At 34.9% G+C, this 18,774-nt stretch overlaps 1 protein-coding gene across 3 annotated transcripts in view; it reads left to right on the forward strand.

Annotated features, from left to right (window-relative positions):
- Nucleotides 1-18,774, forward strand: part of LOC116873385 (TLC domain-containing protein 4-like) — a 100,712-nt gene that overhangs the window by 48,989 nt on the left and 32,949 nt on the right. For all 3 annotated transcript variants that reach the window (XM_032867186.1, XM_032867185.1, XM_032867187.1), the window contains 4 exons: nucleotides 2,525-2,690; nucleotides 7,012-7,101; nucleotides 8,851-8,909; nucleotides 11,151-11,245. In XM_032867186.1, the coding sequence (XP_032723077.1) occupies nucleotides 2,536-2,690; nucleotides 7,012-7,101; nucleotides 8,851-8,909; nucleotides 11,151-11,245 (399 nt within the window). In that variant the 5' untranslated portion in view covers nucleotides 2,525-2,535. The remainder of the gene's footprint in view (nucleotides 1-2,524; nucleotides 2,691-7,011; nucleotides 7,102-8,850; nucleotides 8,910-11,150; nucleotides 11,246-18,774) is intronic.

The following is an 18,774-nucleotide window of genomic DNA, read 5'->3' on the forward strand; positions in this document are numbered from 1 at the left end:
TCATTACTGCTTTTGTTTCCCTTTCCTCTGGCGATGTGTTTAGTTAAGAAGTTGCTACTGCCAAATCAAAGAGGTTGCTGCTTGTGTTCTCTTCTGGGATTTTGATGGTTTCCTGTCTCATGTTTAGGTGTCAGGTCCATTTCGAATTTACTTTTGTCTATGATATAAGAAAGTGGTCCAGTTTTCCCAACACTGTTTGTTGAAGAGACTATCCTTTTTCCAGTGGATATGCTTTCCTGCTTCATCGAAGATTAGTTGACCATATAGTTGTTGGGGTACATTTCTGGGTTTTCTATTCTGTTCCATTGATGTATGTGTGTTTTTGTGCCAGTGCCATACTATCTTTTTTAATTAGTTAATTTTTTATTAACGTATAACGTATTATTTGTTTCATGGGTACAGGTCTGTCATTCATCAGTCTTACACAATTCACAGCGCTCACCATAGCATATATCCTCTCCAAATCCCCTCCACTCCAGCAATCCTCAGTTTGTTTCTTGAAGTTAAGAGTCTCTTATAGTACTGTTCTGTTTTAATGACTATAGCTTTGTAATGTAACTCGAAGTCCAGAATTGTGATGCCTCCAGCTTTGCTTTTCTTTTTCAGGATTGTTTTGGCTATTCAGGGTCTTCTGTGGTTCCATACAAATTTTAGGATTGTTTGTTCTAGCTCTGTGAAAAATGCTGGTGGTATTTTGGTAGGGATTGCATTAAATGGGTAGATTGCCTTGGGTAGTATAGGCATTTTAATAATGTTTGCTCTTCCACTAGGAATGAGGAATTTCTTAGTGGCGACTTATTTGAGTGTTTTTTTGTTAATGTACTGGTTAACAGTTCATAAAATGGATAATGTTGTGTAATACCTACTATGTTTTATAATATGCCTTTAGCAAACATTAATGAAACAAATGCACACTATAAGGTTGAATTTTAACAAAAGTAAATAAGTAGCTCATGTCCAGCCACCCTCCAGGACTAGCAGAGAACATACAGGACCCTTCAGAGCAAACCATTCTTACATTGAAGATTAAACTCTCCACTCTTTTCTGGTTACTGGTTTCATTTTCTTCATTTATCTGCCCACCTGGCCTCCAGATCCCCATTTGCTTTAATCTTAGAAAAACATTTTCCCTTTTACATTTCACTTAGTGAATTATAATGATATTTAATTTATGTACAAAACTTTTATGTATTATTTGGTTAATAGTAAACCTAGGCTAAAAGATCACAAATTAAATTTTTAATACCCTAAAACACATGTTGAATTAAAAAAAAGTAAATGAGCAATAAATTTAATGGAATCTCACGGAGAAGAATTATAATATCAATATTTTTACTGAGCACACACACCAGAAAGAAAGAATGGGGAAAGAACTCATTACAGACACATGAGTTCTGTCAGAAGGGGCCCTGTGGGAGCCTGATTCTTATTACAAGCTCCTGGTTGGAGGGGAATGAAGTGGGGTTATTGCTAGTGTAGTCAATGACTTGGTTTTTCTCTAGTGAATTGGCTTCAGTAGGTGACTTTATTTCTTCACATTAGGCAGCTGGAAATATGGATTGATTCATTTCCTTTTCATTTGAGGGTCAGCTGTATCAAAGATGGAGCCATTTCTAGAAATGCTATATTTGCTGGATATGAGCAAATGCTTTAGTGTCTTTCTTTTGGTTTGAATGTTCCTAAGATTTTTAGGATCCAAATAAAGTTCAGTTCAGTGAGCTGGAAAACATATTTTGAATGAGTACATATGCATATTATATATATGCATATTACTGTTCTTCTAACTCTACCCTTAAAACCTGAAGCTCTTTTATAAAAATCTCTTATTTTAAAGATAAAAAGCCATGGAGGATTTTTGGTCCAAGAATGTGTGTGATTGCAGAATACTTTTTTAAAAGTTAAATACTAATTAAAGCAGCAACAGTGGTATGGTTCTTTTCTAAGATGGTATTCCTCTTCCTAAGATTTTAATTTTGTTTTAAATGTCATTTGTCTCACTGTACAATTAGTTTTTATAGTGTAATTATTTTTTGTTTTGCTATTGTAGTTAATCTTAGTTTTATTATTATTTTTGGCCTAATTGTTTCTTAGAAATTATCTAATGGACTCATTTCATAGATGAGGAAGTTGAAGCTTAGAGAAATCAGGTGATTTTTCCTAAGTTTAATTAAAAATATTACTAAAAGAATACCTTCAGTTATAGTACTTGAAATGCCCTCTTAATGTTAAACTCTAAGACTTAGATAATGTTAAAAATCATGCTGTTAAATTTGCCTTCTAAAATTGATAATAGTGAGATATTTAGGATGATTTTTCCCTTTTTTATTTTAAATACAAATACAAGATACATGACAAATAGCTAGTAGAGACTTAAAAGTCCTTTAGTTTCTTTGTATTCTTATATTTGTGCTAAATTAAGATAAATTATTAAAAATATAAGCATGTATTCTTAAAATAAAAAAATTAATTTAGATTTCTTATGAGCAATTTAAAGCAATTGATGCCCATCTTTTTTTCTTAACAGGTTGAAGAAATATGGACACCAACACCAAACTGGTCTTCAACAGTGTTATTACCAGTTTTTTCACCTTTCAGCTTCTTTTCTACTTTATAAGTTCCTGGTTTTCAGCAAAAGTTTCTCCAGGTTTTAATAGTCTCAGCTATGAGAAGAAGATTGAATGGAACTCAAGGTAAAGCATATGAAAATGTAACTGATTTTAAAAAGTTAGTTTTATGAAATAAAATTTTTAAAAGTATTTCCCCCCAAAATCTTTCATTTAAGATCTAATAAAATTGAAGGTCAGATTTTTTTTTTAATTTGACCTTAGGAATAAAAGGAAAGTAAGTAGATAGATCTCATACAAGAAAATTATAAAAATTCTTCTCCTGAAAGATGTAAGGAAAAATTTAACTTTCTGGGGAGGCGTGGGAAGGTTAAGGAGACTCCAGCTGACTGCAGAAGAGTCCTGTTTTGTGTTCTCCTCTGAAATGTTTATGATAACAAACACATGCTCTCTGGAAGTGATCACAGAAGTGAGTGTTAGCTGGGTCTGTGAGTAGCCTATATATGGTGTTGGCTGGCTTGGCCAGACTGAGGGCAGTTAAATGCTATACACCTAAGTATATGGTTAGCACATCTGTATCTGTTTTAATGAACTTTTCTTTATAATTCAGAGGCCATCAGAACCTATTTTTTTGTTAAAGTAAAAACTGCTTTTTAGATTTTATTTAAAACAAAAGAAAAAAAATGGAAAATGAATAGTACCTTTAAGGGTATAGAAATCTATGGGAGTTTTAATGAGTTGGCTTGCAAATTTTTTGTGTGTGCAACTCATCAACCTTTCACAGTGTTTCAAACACAAGATGACTCTGGTGACTGCTTCACATGCTTGTGAGCATGTCACCCAGATGTCACTGCGCTTTTGCACACTGTGGTGTATTGGAGCAGCTGTGGATATATTTTTTTGTTGTAATTTACTTGAAGTTAATGCTGACTATAAAATGAATTCAGCAGGTCTCTAAAATTGCTATAATTATTTTTCATTGCAATTTCCTTTGAGAATTAAGTTCTGCCAAATTCTAAGTATTTATTTGAGAATGGTCCTATCTGACTGGGAAGTGTCCTGTCTTTGAGCCAAACTGGTTTGTAGGCATGCACTTTTATAATTCAGACTGTGAAAAAGACTTCAGTTGTTTCCTTTTGCACCTTACATTGATTTGTCTGGTTCCTGCATGCTATAGCTCTTTTTACCCAAAAGTGGGAATTATTTCACCATGTAGTTTTGAAAAATAAGGTTTTGGTTTTTTTTTTGTTGTTGTTCTGAAGAATACTACTAAGATGTTGTTCACAAGTGGAATACAAACCATCATTTTTAAAAACCCTTTCTCAGATGCAGATAGGTAGAAGAGGGAAAGAGAAGGAAGGGGCGAGGAGTGGGATGGGAGACAGATTTTCTGAGAGTAAATTTTGAACTATTTTCATTTCCCTTTCACCATGGTCAGGGTAGGTAAGGGCATTTGAATCTTGGGGAGCAGCAAGCCAGAGGAATAAGGACGGTACAGAGAGATAGAGGCAAGATGAAAATGAAATGGAATGAAATTGAAAAATACTTTGCATTATTCAGTCTTATCACTGCCATTCTGCCGTGCACAGAATCGCTATTTGGGAAACCGAGTTCCTAGCTGAAAAAGGAGTCTGGGATTATAGAAGATTCATTACCCTATTTAAATGGCATTCTCTCTCTTTCTCTCTCAAATTTACTCCTGTTCCCACTCCAGCTTGGTTTACATGAGACTTAAGCTGTGAGGTGGAGTATAAAGAAAGAGAAAAGATGGGCTACTTTTTGAGTAAAGTACATGTATATGTCTTGAAATCCTGCTTCCAGTCTTGAAACACCCAGATCAACACAACCCACATAATTCTTTTTTTTTTAAGATTTTATTTATTTATTGACAAACAGAGATCACAAGTAGCCAGAGAAGCAGGCAGAGAGAGAGGGGGAAGCAGGCTCCCTGCCGAGCAGAGAGCCTGATGTGGGGCTCGATCCCAGGACCCGGAGATCATGACCTGAGCCGAAGGCAGAGGCTTAATCCACTGACCCACCCAGGTGCCCCAACCCACATAATTCTTACTAATAATCAGGAAAAAGTCTCTGAATAATGAGTGGTCTAAACCCTACTGCAGAAGAAGTACAGGAGGAAAAACAAGTCACCAAAAAATTCACACCTGAGAGGTGACAGTTTAATTAAGCATAAGTGATAAATTGCTGTACTTAATTGTTGCATTTTCAGGGAAAAAAATACATATTTACAAGTATTATTTATATCTTATAATTAAAAAACATTTTCTTATATCCATTTGTTTTCCTATGGTATAGAAAGTCCTATTGTGTTAAAATACTCTTAATTTTAAAATCTGCTTCTCTAATTTTTAACTCTTGCCTGTTTGAGCTATATTATTTCTGTTGGTAATACCCCTACTACATACGAATGATTAAATCAATAACTTTAAATTGCTGTTCTACAATGGTCCTTATTTCCATTATCTCCCTTTTTATTAGCACAAACATTTCTTTTTAACCTTCTTAGAAAAAAAAATATTTTCTTTTGGGTAGCATCTTGGTGTTTCATTTTGGACGGTAAGGAATCTACATCTTGCTTTGCCAAGAATCCAATTTTAAAGAATAGACTGTGAAATGTTTACTAAACAGAAGTCTCTGAACATATAGACTTTTAATGCAGAAGAGTAGGTAAGCACAGGGTATTTGCTTTTCCTGATCCAAATAAGATTTAACTTTTCTCTCGTGAATTATATGCCATTTCCATCAGTTAAGGACTTGTAATTCTTCCCATTTACCAGGTAACATTTCAATACGAAGAGCATTTGAGGGCTGGGTATCAGGAACAAAAAAGTTCTCATTTTTCCAAGGGGAAGCTTTTTGATGTAAGTTTATTAAACACTAAAACAAGTCAGTGAGAGGGTGAGCTTTCTGCTTTCACAGACTTTTTGAATGGCAATAGAAAGCTGGTTGTATGATTATTTAGATGGACTGTCTTACTTGATGTAAAGGAACTTATATCCTTAAACAGCCATGTTTGGAATATAGGTACGTTTGGCATGAAAATTCCAGATTTGTAAACCAGATAAATTGGGGTTAACTATTCACACTTCAAAATGATTCTTTGGTATTACAAAGTATTCTTTGTCAGTGCCTTTGAATTAGTGAGGATCTTTGAGCATTTAAATATTATTTGATTTAATATGATGTATCTATTTAGGTCCACATCATCTATTAGATCCAGCATATTGATTTTTCAAGTTACAATAAGATTTTCTAGTATCAAGCTTCATATTGGTTGATATATTTCACTGTTAAAGGTTTGGGATCATATTTTAGACAGAATTTTTTTTACATTCTATTTCTAAAAAAAAATTTTGCTGTTCTTTTTATCCTTTATTCTAATGAAGAGAAAAGAAACTTCATTACTTGTAAACTTTTTCATTGTGTGAGTAAATATATTGTATCCTGTGTACACTTCTTTAAGTAGCTTATCAGAGAGCTTGGGTGTTGGTTGAATCCAGTAAATTAATAGCAAGATATGTTCACAGAAACTGATGTTTTCCATCTAAATCTTATTCCTTCTATAAAAGAAAATTCAGCCTGGATCTCGTGAACATTTTGCTCTCACTTGAGTGTTTCTTTTAAAAATAGATTTTCTGTACAAATTCATGGTCCTCAATTTTTCTATTTAGAAGTGGTTTCATAATAATGATAAAAAGACTAATAATAGCTGCTCTAGCTTTCTTATGGGTTGGTTACGGGAATCAAGTGCAGCAAGCATGTGAATGTGCATTTAACACTGAAATCTCCAAGGCAATACATTTTCATTTCACAATCCATTCAAATTCTGATCCAAGGATATAGAATTGGTTAAGGTCAGTAGATGTGGAAGATACGCCTCACTGACTGGACCAGGAAACTAATGCTGCATTGAGGCTGTTAGGGCTGGAGCTTGGAGCAGGGTGCTGGTTAGTGGACTTGCCAGTCGCCGTCTGTCTGTACCAAATGCTGTCAGCTGCCTCACCAGATATGCTTCTGCTTCTGCTTTGAACTTTTTTCTTCTTTAAGTGGGCTCCACACCCAGTGTGGAGCTCAACCAGGGGCTAGAACTCACGACCCTGAGATCAAGACCTGAGCTGAGATAGGGTGGGTTGCCCAATTGACTGGGCCCCCCAGGTACCCCTGCTTTGGAATTTTTAACAAATAAGTGATTCCACAATTTTCTAGTAGGAAATTGTAGACCTGGGCATCCTCCTTGCTATTAGTTCCAAAGTAAAGTCATAGCCCTTGGATTTCTAAATGATATTTTTGTATTATACTCTTAGATATACTCCATTCCTATATTTAAATGCTTCCAGATTTAACTTCTTCAAAATGTTAAATGTCTTGCCAGAATTACAGTTTATTGCAAAGAATCTAAAATCTTTGTATGTATTTTGTTTCATTTCAGGGTAGGATCTACATGCCATTCTTTGGTGGTTGGGCTTTTCGGCCTATACATTTTGTTTTTTGATGAGGTTGCAAACGCTGATCCACTTTGGTAAGCTGTTTCTTTCCAATATAGTCCATTTGATTTATGTTTTGATATTAATTATTAATAAGAACATCTCCTACTTCAAAATGGAAAATATATTGATGGTGCATGGTTTATTAAAATGCTTGTGTTCAGATGTACTTCAGCAAGATGCAATAAAAGGATTTATTTTAGATTTGAATACAAATAATGAAGGCCATTTTGTACTAGTATCCCAGCTGTTACCCAGGACAGGGAGAATATGATGATGATGTAAATATTTATACTGAGTTAGTGAGTAAAACCAAGTTGTCGTAACCACTGTTTTGTTTGGAGCAAAAATGAGTTAACTATTGAGTAGGATAGTCAGCTTGGATAATAATCTAAAGACTTAGTCTAGTGTTGAACCCATCATTTGATATCAGAGGTATAAAAATGAGGATTATAGATGTCCATGTAAGAGGAAGTTAGTACCACATGAGAAGATTTGAAATACTAATAATAACAATGTTCAGCAGTAATAGATAATTTTTAAGATGACTCTTTTTGAAAATTTTAAATGTCATTTCAATGGCAGAGATACTGCAAACTGTATTTCCGGGCCTTATATGAGAAGGCTTAGTTCGGCTTAGTTTGAGAGACAAGGTATGTTTTCAGAAAGCACTGCATAAGGATGTAGTAGATGTGGGCTCTGGGGGATGTGGGACAATGTAATTTTTGACCATTTGTTTGCAGCAATGCCATTTTGATAAATACAGAATTATGCCCATCAGAATTCTACCAGTATTGATAAATTTTCTTTGGGAAGGTATTTTTCAAAGTGAATCAATTTAGTGAATTTAATTCTGTGATGAGGTTTTTTATGTTATCTACCTAAACCGTTTCTAAGTTTTTTCTCCTGATTTTATTGTTATGATGATGGTCAACAGAACCAGTTCTTTTGGGAGATAAATTTTATGACAAAGATTTAATTCACTGGTCGATTTTTGTCCTTATCAGACTTTTACATAGTATAATTTTGATCTTTTTACATTTTCTTTGGTGCTGCAGTTTATTCCAGGTTCAGTTTTCCTGGGTTATATTTGCAGATCAAAATTTGTAAAGAAGATAGGACTTCTGCTAAACCTTTCCATTTGCAGTTTAGCTGTTATCAGATTAACTTTGTGTTCATTTCACCAGTAGTTTACATTATAAACCAGATATAAGACTGATAGTTTGTATTTGTTTCTTGGAGTAAAGACAGTTATTAGGGCCAATTGTAGGAACTTGATATTGTATATATGTTGAAATCTCAGGTTTAAACTGTCCTGTTCCTGCCATTTTCCAGTTATATGACAATAGGCAGATCTCTCCAGTCATCAGTAAAGTGATAGTGACCAGTATATTGCTTCAAGATCAGGGGCAGGCTGGATGATTTCTTGAGTATTTGAATCTCTGATTTAGAAGAAGGAATAAAAACAAAAACAAAACGAGCCAGCATCTGGAAATCTATTTGAATCTTTTCACAAACAAATCCTTTGAGAACACATTTATAAAATGTTATCTTTTTGATAAAATTATTTATATAAACTTTTAGCTAATATAAGAAATTACGATTATTTGTGTAGTTAGAAGTATATCAAGCTAACCCAGGGCGTGGTACAAATGACAATTTACTGTTCAAGAATCTATAGAAAGCATTTTAATTATGTTTCTCAATAGAAAAAAGATGTAGCTGTCATCTGTAACCCATGTGCTAAAAAAAGGGAATCTTTTTTTTTTTTTAAATATTTATAGGGGTGATTCATCGCTTGTGAAAGTGAATATCTCTATTGCTACAGGCTACCTCATTTCTGGTATGTGATATGTTGGCCTCTGTTTCTTTTTACAGTTCTCATGGGATTTTACAAAGAATACATAGTCTATGCTTTCAGTTTATTTATTTGTGAAGTCACTTGTAGGACCCATAAGAGGAAGATTTATCTGCTGTGATGGTAGAACATGAAACATTTTTCCTGTTGGCTGTCTGGTTCTCTTTGACGGTAGAGCAGCAGAGTGGGCCCTCAGTTAGGCCTGAATTTTTTTTTTTTTTACTAGCAATGGGCCATTTTTTGCCCTAAACGGTCTCTCAGGTGGAATTCCTGGGAAGCTAATGAGGTTTAAGCATCAAGATTTCTCTCACTTGCAAGGGCCCTTGAAATGGGTTCCTGTGCTTGCCGTTTTATATTGTTTGGGGGAATTTCGCAAAGGGAAACTGTTTGAGCCATAATCAGTTAAGATCATGGACTCTTTCTACTCCATGTTTCCCTTTGTCCTATTTCTCCTCCTGTGGGATGGGGTTGGAATAGCCTTTTATACTATGAGATAAAGGGGAAATTAAGTGAGAATATACGATTCGAACTTTTTGAAGAGACATTCTAGACCATCTCTGTAAGACAAGAGAAAAAGAACAGACCCTTGATTTGGGCATTTTATAGAGGGAACCCTATTTTATAATTTTCTCAAATTCAATAGATAACTGCAAAATCCAAATAAAAATAATGGGATATGAAACCAAAGTGATAAAGATGAGTGATGGACCCAATAGAAAATTTTCTGCTATCAAGAAGTGAATTGTAACTAAAGATTAAATTATACCAAAACACAGTAATTCATTAGGAGGAAGAAATAAATTTTGAATTAAAATAATGAATAGGTGATTAGATTATCTAATGGTCCATTTACAAGGAGAGTGAATCATGTGAATACACTGGAAAAAGATTTGCTTGTTTGGTACAAAATGCTGTTGTGGACAAGGATGACACACAATTTATAGTACAGTTTCCATAGTGTAGTGGTTATCACATTCGCCTGACACAATTTATAGCACACCTCATGGACCGCTTCATGAACATTGTCCGTTCAGAGAGTAGTGACCACTCAGAAAGTCTTGTATGAAAGAAGCTTGATAAAGGTTTCCCCAAATAAGATAATAATCTGAAGCACTTAAAAATAAGAATTATGAACTGAAACTGACTTTTCTAGACCAAGCTGAATGAAGAGTGAATTCTTTTTGTTCTCTCTATGGAAATTATTACAAGGTCATTATCATAGAAATTGGTGACCAGTGTATGGCCAAAATACGTTGGGAAAATGTATCTAGAGAGGTCTGTCATGCAGTCAGTTACTAATAGTGTTATATTTTCTTGATTTCCACTGTACTTGATTTGTACTGTTTGTTTTCTCCATAAAATTGGTAATCTGATTACTTTTTAAAATAAATAGTCACATCTAGTTTTGTATCAATAGTTTTCATTTTTTATATATATACAAGAAGATTCTCATATAAGCTCCAATCCCATAAAACCTGAATCCTCTCTTGGTTTCCACCCATGATAGCCATTTGCCTCCATGTCTAACTTTCACATTTAGCCATTTGGTAAAGAACATAGTTGTGTGAACATTTTGAGAAGCTTGTTTTGTTAAACATTCTGTTTTGTTAAGGGAAAACTATTTTCTGAATCATGGTGTTTATATTCGGGATCTTTTAAGGAGAAATTGAGACCTTGACCTCTTGCTTTGTGTATCTTTTTAATAGTTTTATTAGTATCTTTAATAGTTTAATTGTTTTTGTTTTTATTGCTATTTTGAATTAATATTTAATCATATCCTTTGTTAATTTTTAAATACTGTTTTTTGGATTTGTGTTATAAATAAGTTGGCCATTTTGTACCTTTTCTGCAACCATCTTATCTGTGTGAATTGTTGTAGTCACAAACATCAGTAATTTCAGCCTATTTAAAAATTATTTGTATTCAGTAACATTTCCATTTTATTTAACCCTGCTAAGTTATTAATTTGTACTTTCAACGAATATATTACCTGTGTGGTGGGCACTGTGCTGGATTCCCACACGTGGTCCTCACCCTGGGGAGGTCACAGTCATGTGGGAGCAGATACCTTACAATAAGGTGGTAATGGGACTAGCAAAGCATGAGCAAAGTGCAGTGGGCTCAGTATGGACTGTGAGATGCTGTTAAGGGGGAAAGTTAGATACACTTGAAAAACAGTCCAGCCTTCTTCCTATGTAATATCTCACTTATTTTTCCTTCTTTCAGATTTGTTGATTCTCATTTTGTATTGGAAAGTGATTGGTGACAAATATTTTATAATTCACCATTGTGCAGCGCTGTATGCATACTACTTTGTACTGGTGAGTGCCAGGATTTACGGTAGCCTGACAAGTAGACAAGGTTGGGAGTGATGACTTAGGGGTGAACAGAAATCGAAACCTACAGTCCCCAGTTTATAAAGACCAACTCCGGAGGCATTCAAGGATCACTGTGGTGATGTGTTGTTATCTTGTTTATTAACAAAAAATAATGACTTGTGTGTTTGTGTTAGTGTTCTGTTTGGATTCATAAAATTTAAGGTAGATGACCTCGATTTTTTTAATTTTCACTTAAAACCTTTAGGATCACGTAGCTATTGATATCTGCCTGTTTTCCTAGGTGCATTTATGACTTTCTTTTCTGTTTAATTCTCGTCCAGTTACATGTACATATGTAATTACATTTAAGTAGGCTGGAGCAGTGGGAGAGTCTTGCTCAGAGACTTCAGAATTCCAAGACTGAGCTAATAGAGCATACTCACAGCAAATCTCAGGCAGTAAGGCATAGTAAGTTTTACATCAACAGTTATTTTTCTACACTATATATTTGTAAATTAGCAATTTTATATCCTTTGTGTGTGGGTTAAGTTTCTCCATATTCAGTTGTTTTTCAACCTAGATATGCCAACAAGGCTCAAGTAGATATTTGGAAATAATAGACATATGTAGACTAGAATAATAAATCTTTTTTTGTTTTAGACAGAAAGAGAGAGAGAGTGTGTGCATGTGTACTTGCACACAAGAGAGAGCGAGAGCAGGGGAAAGGGGCAGAGGGGGAGGGAGAGAGAGAATCTTAAGCAGGCTCTATGCTCAGTGAAGAGCCCAGCATGAGGCTCAATCTCAGAACCCTGAAATCATGACCTGAGCTGAAATCAAGAGTCAGCCAGTTAATCAACTGAGCCACCCAGGTGTCCCTAGAATAATACAAATTTTATGTAATAGCGATGGTATGCCATTCCATGTTTTCTTCTTTTTGAAACTGAAATATAACCACTGGCTTTTTTTCCCCCTTATTTGGTATGACTAAAATCCTTACATTATTAGACATCTGTGGCTATTTGGAGGGTTTTTAAAAAATTAATATAAATGTGTATTAATAGTGATCTTCCACTTTTCTTTATATTGACCCACACACAGATAGCTGGTGAAGGAGATGTCAATTTGGCATTATTTCTGCAAGAATCAGATATATCAGAATATCTCTTCATTACCCATTGAAGTCATAAATTAATATAAATGTTTTCAAAAACTATGCTTGTTTTTATGCTATAAATAAGTGATTATGTATACCCAAAATGTTTCCTTAATCACTTTATTTTTCTGAACCAATAGGCTATTTTTACTGGCATTTCCTACTATTTGTCTTCTTTTTAGATTTTAATAGATTATAGGTAGTTATAAAATATAGACTTTTACCTTTTACAGGTCTTAAATTTTTGGTGCACAAGCACTTTTTTCCTAAACACTTGCTTAAAAAACATGAACGCTGACTAACAAAATACTGATTAAGTCTGAGAAGAATGCCCATGTGAATTTAATATCATGCTTCAGTGTAGAATTATGTTCTCTGAATATGCGTCACAAATAACCATTGTGTTGTGAAAAGAATACAAGCCGATGAAAGATAACAGGTCACTTACGTGCATTTGGAAATGTGAATAGGATGAGAGGCTGTTCTCCCTCGGCCCCTGAATCCCAGGCTTGGCAAAAGGCTGGCTGTGCGTGGTTTGGTAGGCTGAGTATTTAATTATGTGGGATGAATATTGTTTTCTCTTTGGACTTTTATGTCTTTATTTAAAAAAAGATTAAAGTGCAAAGAAATTAACTCTTGCCTTATTGATAAGAAAATCAAGTGCTGTGTTTTCTAGGAATGATTGCTTGTTTGGTGTCTTCCTATGTTCTATTGTATGAAATAAATGAATGGTATGAGGTAAATTTATCTGTTTAAAGTGAATCTCTTCAGAGGGAAACAGGAAAAAAATTAGAAAATAAATAAATGCTTATAGATGTAGTGATCCTTTGTTCTTTATGGATTTTACATTTCCTGTTTAACTATAGAAAAACTTTTGTTGTTCCATGCAGTGAATTCCCAGGTCGTCTTGTGCAATTTAAGTAAGGCTAACAAAATAACAGCAACAACAACTACCACTACTACTACTATTACTACTACTGTTTTGTATAAACTTTTCTGAATTTCTTCCCTTATGTTATGAGAAGTGGTATTTGGAAAGCATTTTGACTTGATAAATATGCAACTATTTAAGTGTTTGTAGTAACTTCTTTTCTTAAAACATTTGCTTTTTTTTTCTTCTTCTCTCTATCTTTTTCTTTTTTTTAAGTTTATTTATTTAAATTGTCTCTCCCCCTGAAGTGTGGGGCTTGAACTCACAACCCTAAGATCAAGAGTCTCTTGCTCTTCTGACTGAGACAGCCAGACACCCCAAAAGTTTGTCTAATTGTAACTAAAACTTAAAATGAAAACTAGAGACAAGTTATCTGTAGGTTTTAATTGTATGCTCTACTAAATGGTTGAAAAGTAAGATCCTTTTAAATTTAGGTTATTAAATAGGTTATATAATGTCTTGATCACTATTCTTGTAGCTCTCTCTAGTATATTTAGTGGAGTCTTAAAAATTCTTTGGTGGAGTAATTTAGAGCTTAAGGAATCTTCTCTGGTGTCTATATAGAAAGGTAAAAACCCTACAGATTTTTCCCTAGAATTCACTTTTCCCTCCTCAGTGAGGATACTAATTATTAGGGGAAATGTGACAGGATGATTTCTTATTATAAGGGACGTGAATATAATTATGCTCTAATGTTCTATTTTTAAGGATAAGCCACTGTCTTTTGTACTCCTGATCTCTTTGGTAGCCTTCATTTTTTTCTGTTTCTTGAGGATCACCCACATTCCCGAACCAGAAAAAAGAATATACTTGGAAAACTTTTAAATTTGAAAAGAAGAGCACCCCTAAACCTACTTTGCCCATCTCTTCTGCATTAGTCAGCTACCCTGGAATCTAATCATTAAATCATGCAGCAGCAATTTAGGAAGAAATTTTGGTTTCCAGGGCTGTCAGTGCATTTATTAAAGGGAATTAGCTGCAATGTGATATCTTGAGGGTAAGAATTTGTTTCTTGTTGAATGTTATACCCCAGTGTCTACATTTGAAAAACATTTTGCAAGCAAGTATGTATGAAGTCATATTGCAAAATGAAAGACTTGTATATAAGACATGGAAAGCTGTAATGTACATGAGAACATGAGAATTAGAAAAATATTGGTCTTAGCTTTAGTCTAAAGAAGAATTTCCACACCAGTACCATGAAACAAATGCCATAACTTACTAACAGTTTATCATTAACTGTGTTAAACTGTTCAGATGTTTCAAGATGACTTGAATAGTGTTGCCTGTTCTCAGTTATATATAAATAATGTATTTCCTCTTTTTTCCCATTAGAATAGTTTTAAAGAAAAATTTAGGTAACTATCATAGCTGTTAGAGCAACATTCCAAAAGATAATAAAATTTCAAAAGTTAATACTTTTGTTGACTAGGTAAGTATTAAAATAGCCACCTACTGTAGCTTACTAATCAAGATTCAGTAATAAGGTCTGTATGATTTCTGTTTCCCACTAAATTTACATATAATAAAACATGTTAACTATTTAAATCAAAAAAATTTTAAAACCTGGAATAACATATTGACCTTTTTTCTACTGAAATAAAAGATCATCAGCTTTTCTTATACTGTAATGAGCAACAGACAGGCAGAAGTCAGTCTTAGAAATTGTTTTATTAATATTTGTATAGTTTATTTATTCAAAATCTATATGCAACCATAGTTATACAATTAGCTTATAACTCTTACTACTAATTGAGGGATTAGTTGTGGTAAAAATGTTAAGTGGCCATTTAAAAAAAATTTGTTATATACCTCTGTGCATATATGTGAAGACCTGTATACACACGTATGTATAATATATTGTGTTTGGATTTTTGGAATTTGCTTTAATATTTGCTTTTTATTATAGAATATCTGATGTGACCATTCCCCCTACTTCATGAACATAACCATGCTCCTTAAGACCTTCCTCTGTTTGGGTTTGGAGGAGCTCAAGGCTGGCTCTTCTCTCCTTACCCTGTGCTTGCTGCTTCATGGTCTTCGTGGGCACAGAACATTTCCTCACATTTGCATAGTTGAATTATCTTAGAACTGTCTCCCTTCCTCTCTCTAACCTGGCTTGGTTTTTGAACCCTGTTTCCTTTCAATACCAGAAAAGGAAACAGTTCATATATTGGACTTATGTGTGATGATAAAATAGATGTCAGCCATGTCTACTCAAGTCAGTATTTTGTTCTTAATTACATTTTATAAAAAACAATCTTATCATATGAGCCTCCTTATATGATATGCTGAAATAGTCAAATCCATGGACACAGACAAGGATAGTTACAAGGGGCTGGGTGCAGGGGGTAAAGTTACTGTTGAATGGGCGAGAGTTTCAGTTTGGGGATATGAAAAATTTTGGACACTTAAACACTTAAAAGTAGTTAAATGGGTAAATTTTATGTTATGTATATTTTACCACAGTAAAAAAAAATTATTTTTGTTTCAAATTTTTTTAATTTTTTAAATGTGTGTGTGTGTGAGTTTGTTTTTTTTGTTTGTTTTTTAACAAGCCTATCAATTTTTTTTTTTAACAAGCCTATCAAATGACTGCAACAAGGCTAGGAAGGAGAACTAATAATATGCTGGATGATATATTACATTTTTAAGCTGGAGCAATAGGCTAAAACAAATACATGGAACCTCACAGTGATAATGTTAGGTTTTGCATTTAGGTGTGACAGTGTGTAAGAAGGGAGGAATGACCCAGAGGTGATAAATGACCAGAACTTCAGTTGTATCAATAGCACGTCACATCTGCTTTAAAAGAAAGCTGATTTCAAATTTAGACTCTATTAGGGGAGGCAGAGCATCCAATTCAAACAAAAACGAGTTTTCCTGGTTAGACCACACCCAAGCTCATTATCTGGTGTCGCGGACCTGGCTTACGCCTGTGGTGGGGGAGGGGCTGCCAGTTAACAGTGGAGATTAGATTAGGAAACTATTGTCCTGTGGCAATTGAAGGACCCAGAGAGGTCAGCCTGCAAAAGATAAATTGTAGGACGTGATAGTTTTGAAATACCCTTGGGCATGTGAGAGGACTGTTAAGTTAAAGAAGATAGACTCATTCAGGATTAATTCAGGTGTTTGAACTGGAAGCTCTGGGGACAGTAAAAGAGAGGTAGGTCAGACCTCTTTTGCGGAAGAGACATCCCCAGTAAATAAGAGATTCTAGCAATGGTGTTTTAAAAATAGTTCTACCATAAGATATCTTCAATCAGATAGACTTGAAAATAGATATAGTAAGTAGAAACATTGGGTAGGAGTTTACACTAAAGTATCTTTGAAATTTTATTTTGTTATTGTGTGATTCATCTGTTTTGTTAAAATGATTTGATTTGGTTCTAATACTGGGGAGCTAGGCAGTGGGCAAGTAAGAAAGAGCTAACTTATGTCACCAGGTTCTTAAGTAACCCTGGACGAAAGGGGTAAAAACAGCTGGCCTGCAAATCCATTTGCTTCTTGGAAGAAAGGAGGGCAGGTGACTCTGGTCTAATTTTGTTCAGCAGGACTTTTTCGTAAACAGAGTACTGACATCTGTTAGGAGGAAGAGACCTTAACTCTGAAATGCCTTGAAGATGTCCCTGGCTGAGGATGATATGGTAATGTAGGGCACCTGGGTGGCTCTGTGGGTTAAGGGTCTGCCTTTGGCTCAAGTCAGGATTCCAGGGTCCTGAGATTGAGTCCCACACCTGGCTCTCCACTCAGCGGGAAGTCTGCTTTTCCCCCTCACTCTCCCTCCAGGTTCTCTCTCTCTCTCAAATAAGTAATAAAATCTTTAAAAGAAGAGATTATATGGTAATGTAAACCTGGGAGCTGTGAGGCCTGCCTCCTTAGAGAATGTCATGTCAGCTGTACAGCTTTCTGGGGGTAGAGGACAGAGACGTTTTATAAGTTGAACTCTCACTACTGTGTAGAGAACTTCATGAACCTTCATTTCTTCTAGGCCAGAGCTGCCTGTTCAACACAGGGAGGATCTGGCTTGCCAACTGCCTTTGATGCCCCCACCTCTCTCTCTGTCCTCTGAATTATTTGATGGCCTCTATTCTTGGAACATTTAGTAAAGCTTAATACTAGATAAGATCATGGTTTCACAGGAGTCTGATTTGACAATCCAGTCCTGTTAGCTCAGATCTTCCATTGTCTTGTAAGTAAATAATCAAAAGCCTTGAATGATTAAAGTTCAGCAAATAGTTATTAAATAGAGAATGGATTTTGTTCCCAAATCTCATTTTTAGATTGATGGTACTCTGAAAAGGGTTTCCATGGAAATGTGTTAAGGCTCCAGGTCAGTGTAATAACCTATGAAAAAGCACCTCATTATTGCTACTGCTGAACACAGCCACATTTTTACACCAGTGTCCAGTTGGGGATGCCCGAAACTCTTCTCCAGCCCTAGTGGTGGGATCGGGAGCCTACCCGACCCCAGGCAGTTGATGGCACAGTATATAAACCATGCTAACAGTAGCAGGTGTGTGATAATTTTAGTTATCCTTCTCCCTTACCTTCTAAAGTCCTAACCCTAACCACTCTCAGCTGAAGAAAACAAAATTTCCCGTGGTAAGAAAATCCAGATTTTCAAAATCACTGGCTAAAAGGAGAATTTTCTTTTAAAGCTCCGGAAGGGATCAGACAAATCCTGTTTTTGTTTTTCCTCACAGAGTTGTGTGGAGGCCAAGAAAAGTATGAGTTTTACTGTAGGCAAAGCTTCTCAAAAATAAATGGTAGAGGAGGTGGAAACCCCATACTGGCCAGAAGTGAGTTGTGAGTTTTGTCATAATTCACTAACAGTAAAGTGTCAAAATTTGTAATTTATTTGTCTAAAAATATTAGACTTAAACCTCTCATCTCTCCCTTTAATAACATCTGTCTCATTTGTAGTGTAATAGGTTATCTTGAGTGGGGGTGGTAAAGTAATGAAGAATTACATGTAACCCAAAGCTTATCTAGTGGTTACTATGTCCCCAGAAGTACATGCCACATTTAATGGTGTCACAGGTGTACTAGGTTAAACAGGTGGCCAGTCGTTGATGTACAGGAGCAGAAAATAGGGAAGCGAGATGACTGAAGCCCTGTGTGGCTTTGAACTAAGGAGCTCTGGGAGGTAGGGGATGAGGATATGATAGAACCTGTGGGATTCTGTTAGGTAGCTAAGAGTTTAGCATAGGAAACTATCAAAAAATTCAAAGAGTACATCACCCACCAATAAATCAGTGATGCTATAGGAATTTAGGAACTGGAAAGATGGATGTGTTAATTTTTTTGTCTGAATATGGATCTTTGTAAAAAATTTCTGAGTTTGTTGAAACATAATGCTTAGTAAGTATAATGTTTTCTAGGTCTTTTTTTTTTTCAGAGGTAACTACTGACAATACTTGATGTATATTCTTAGCACCATACTCT

This window comes from Lontra canadensis, unplaced genomic scaffold (assembly GCF_010015895.1).
Source record: "Lontra canadensis isolate GAN:19392208 unplaced genomic scaffold, GSC_riverotter_1.0 scaffold33, whole genome shotgun sequence".
NCBI classification, from domain to species: Eukaryota; Metazoa; Chordata; class Mammalia; order Carnivora; family Mustelidae; genus Lontra; species Lontra canadensis.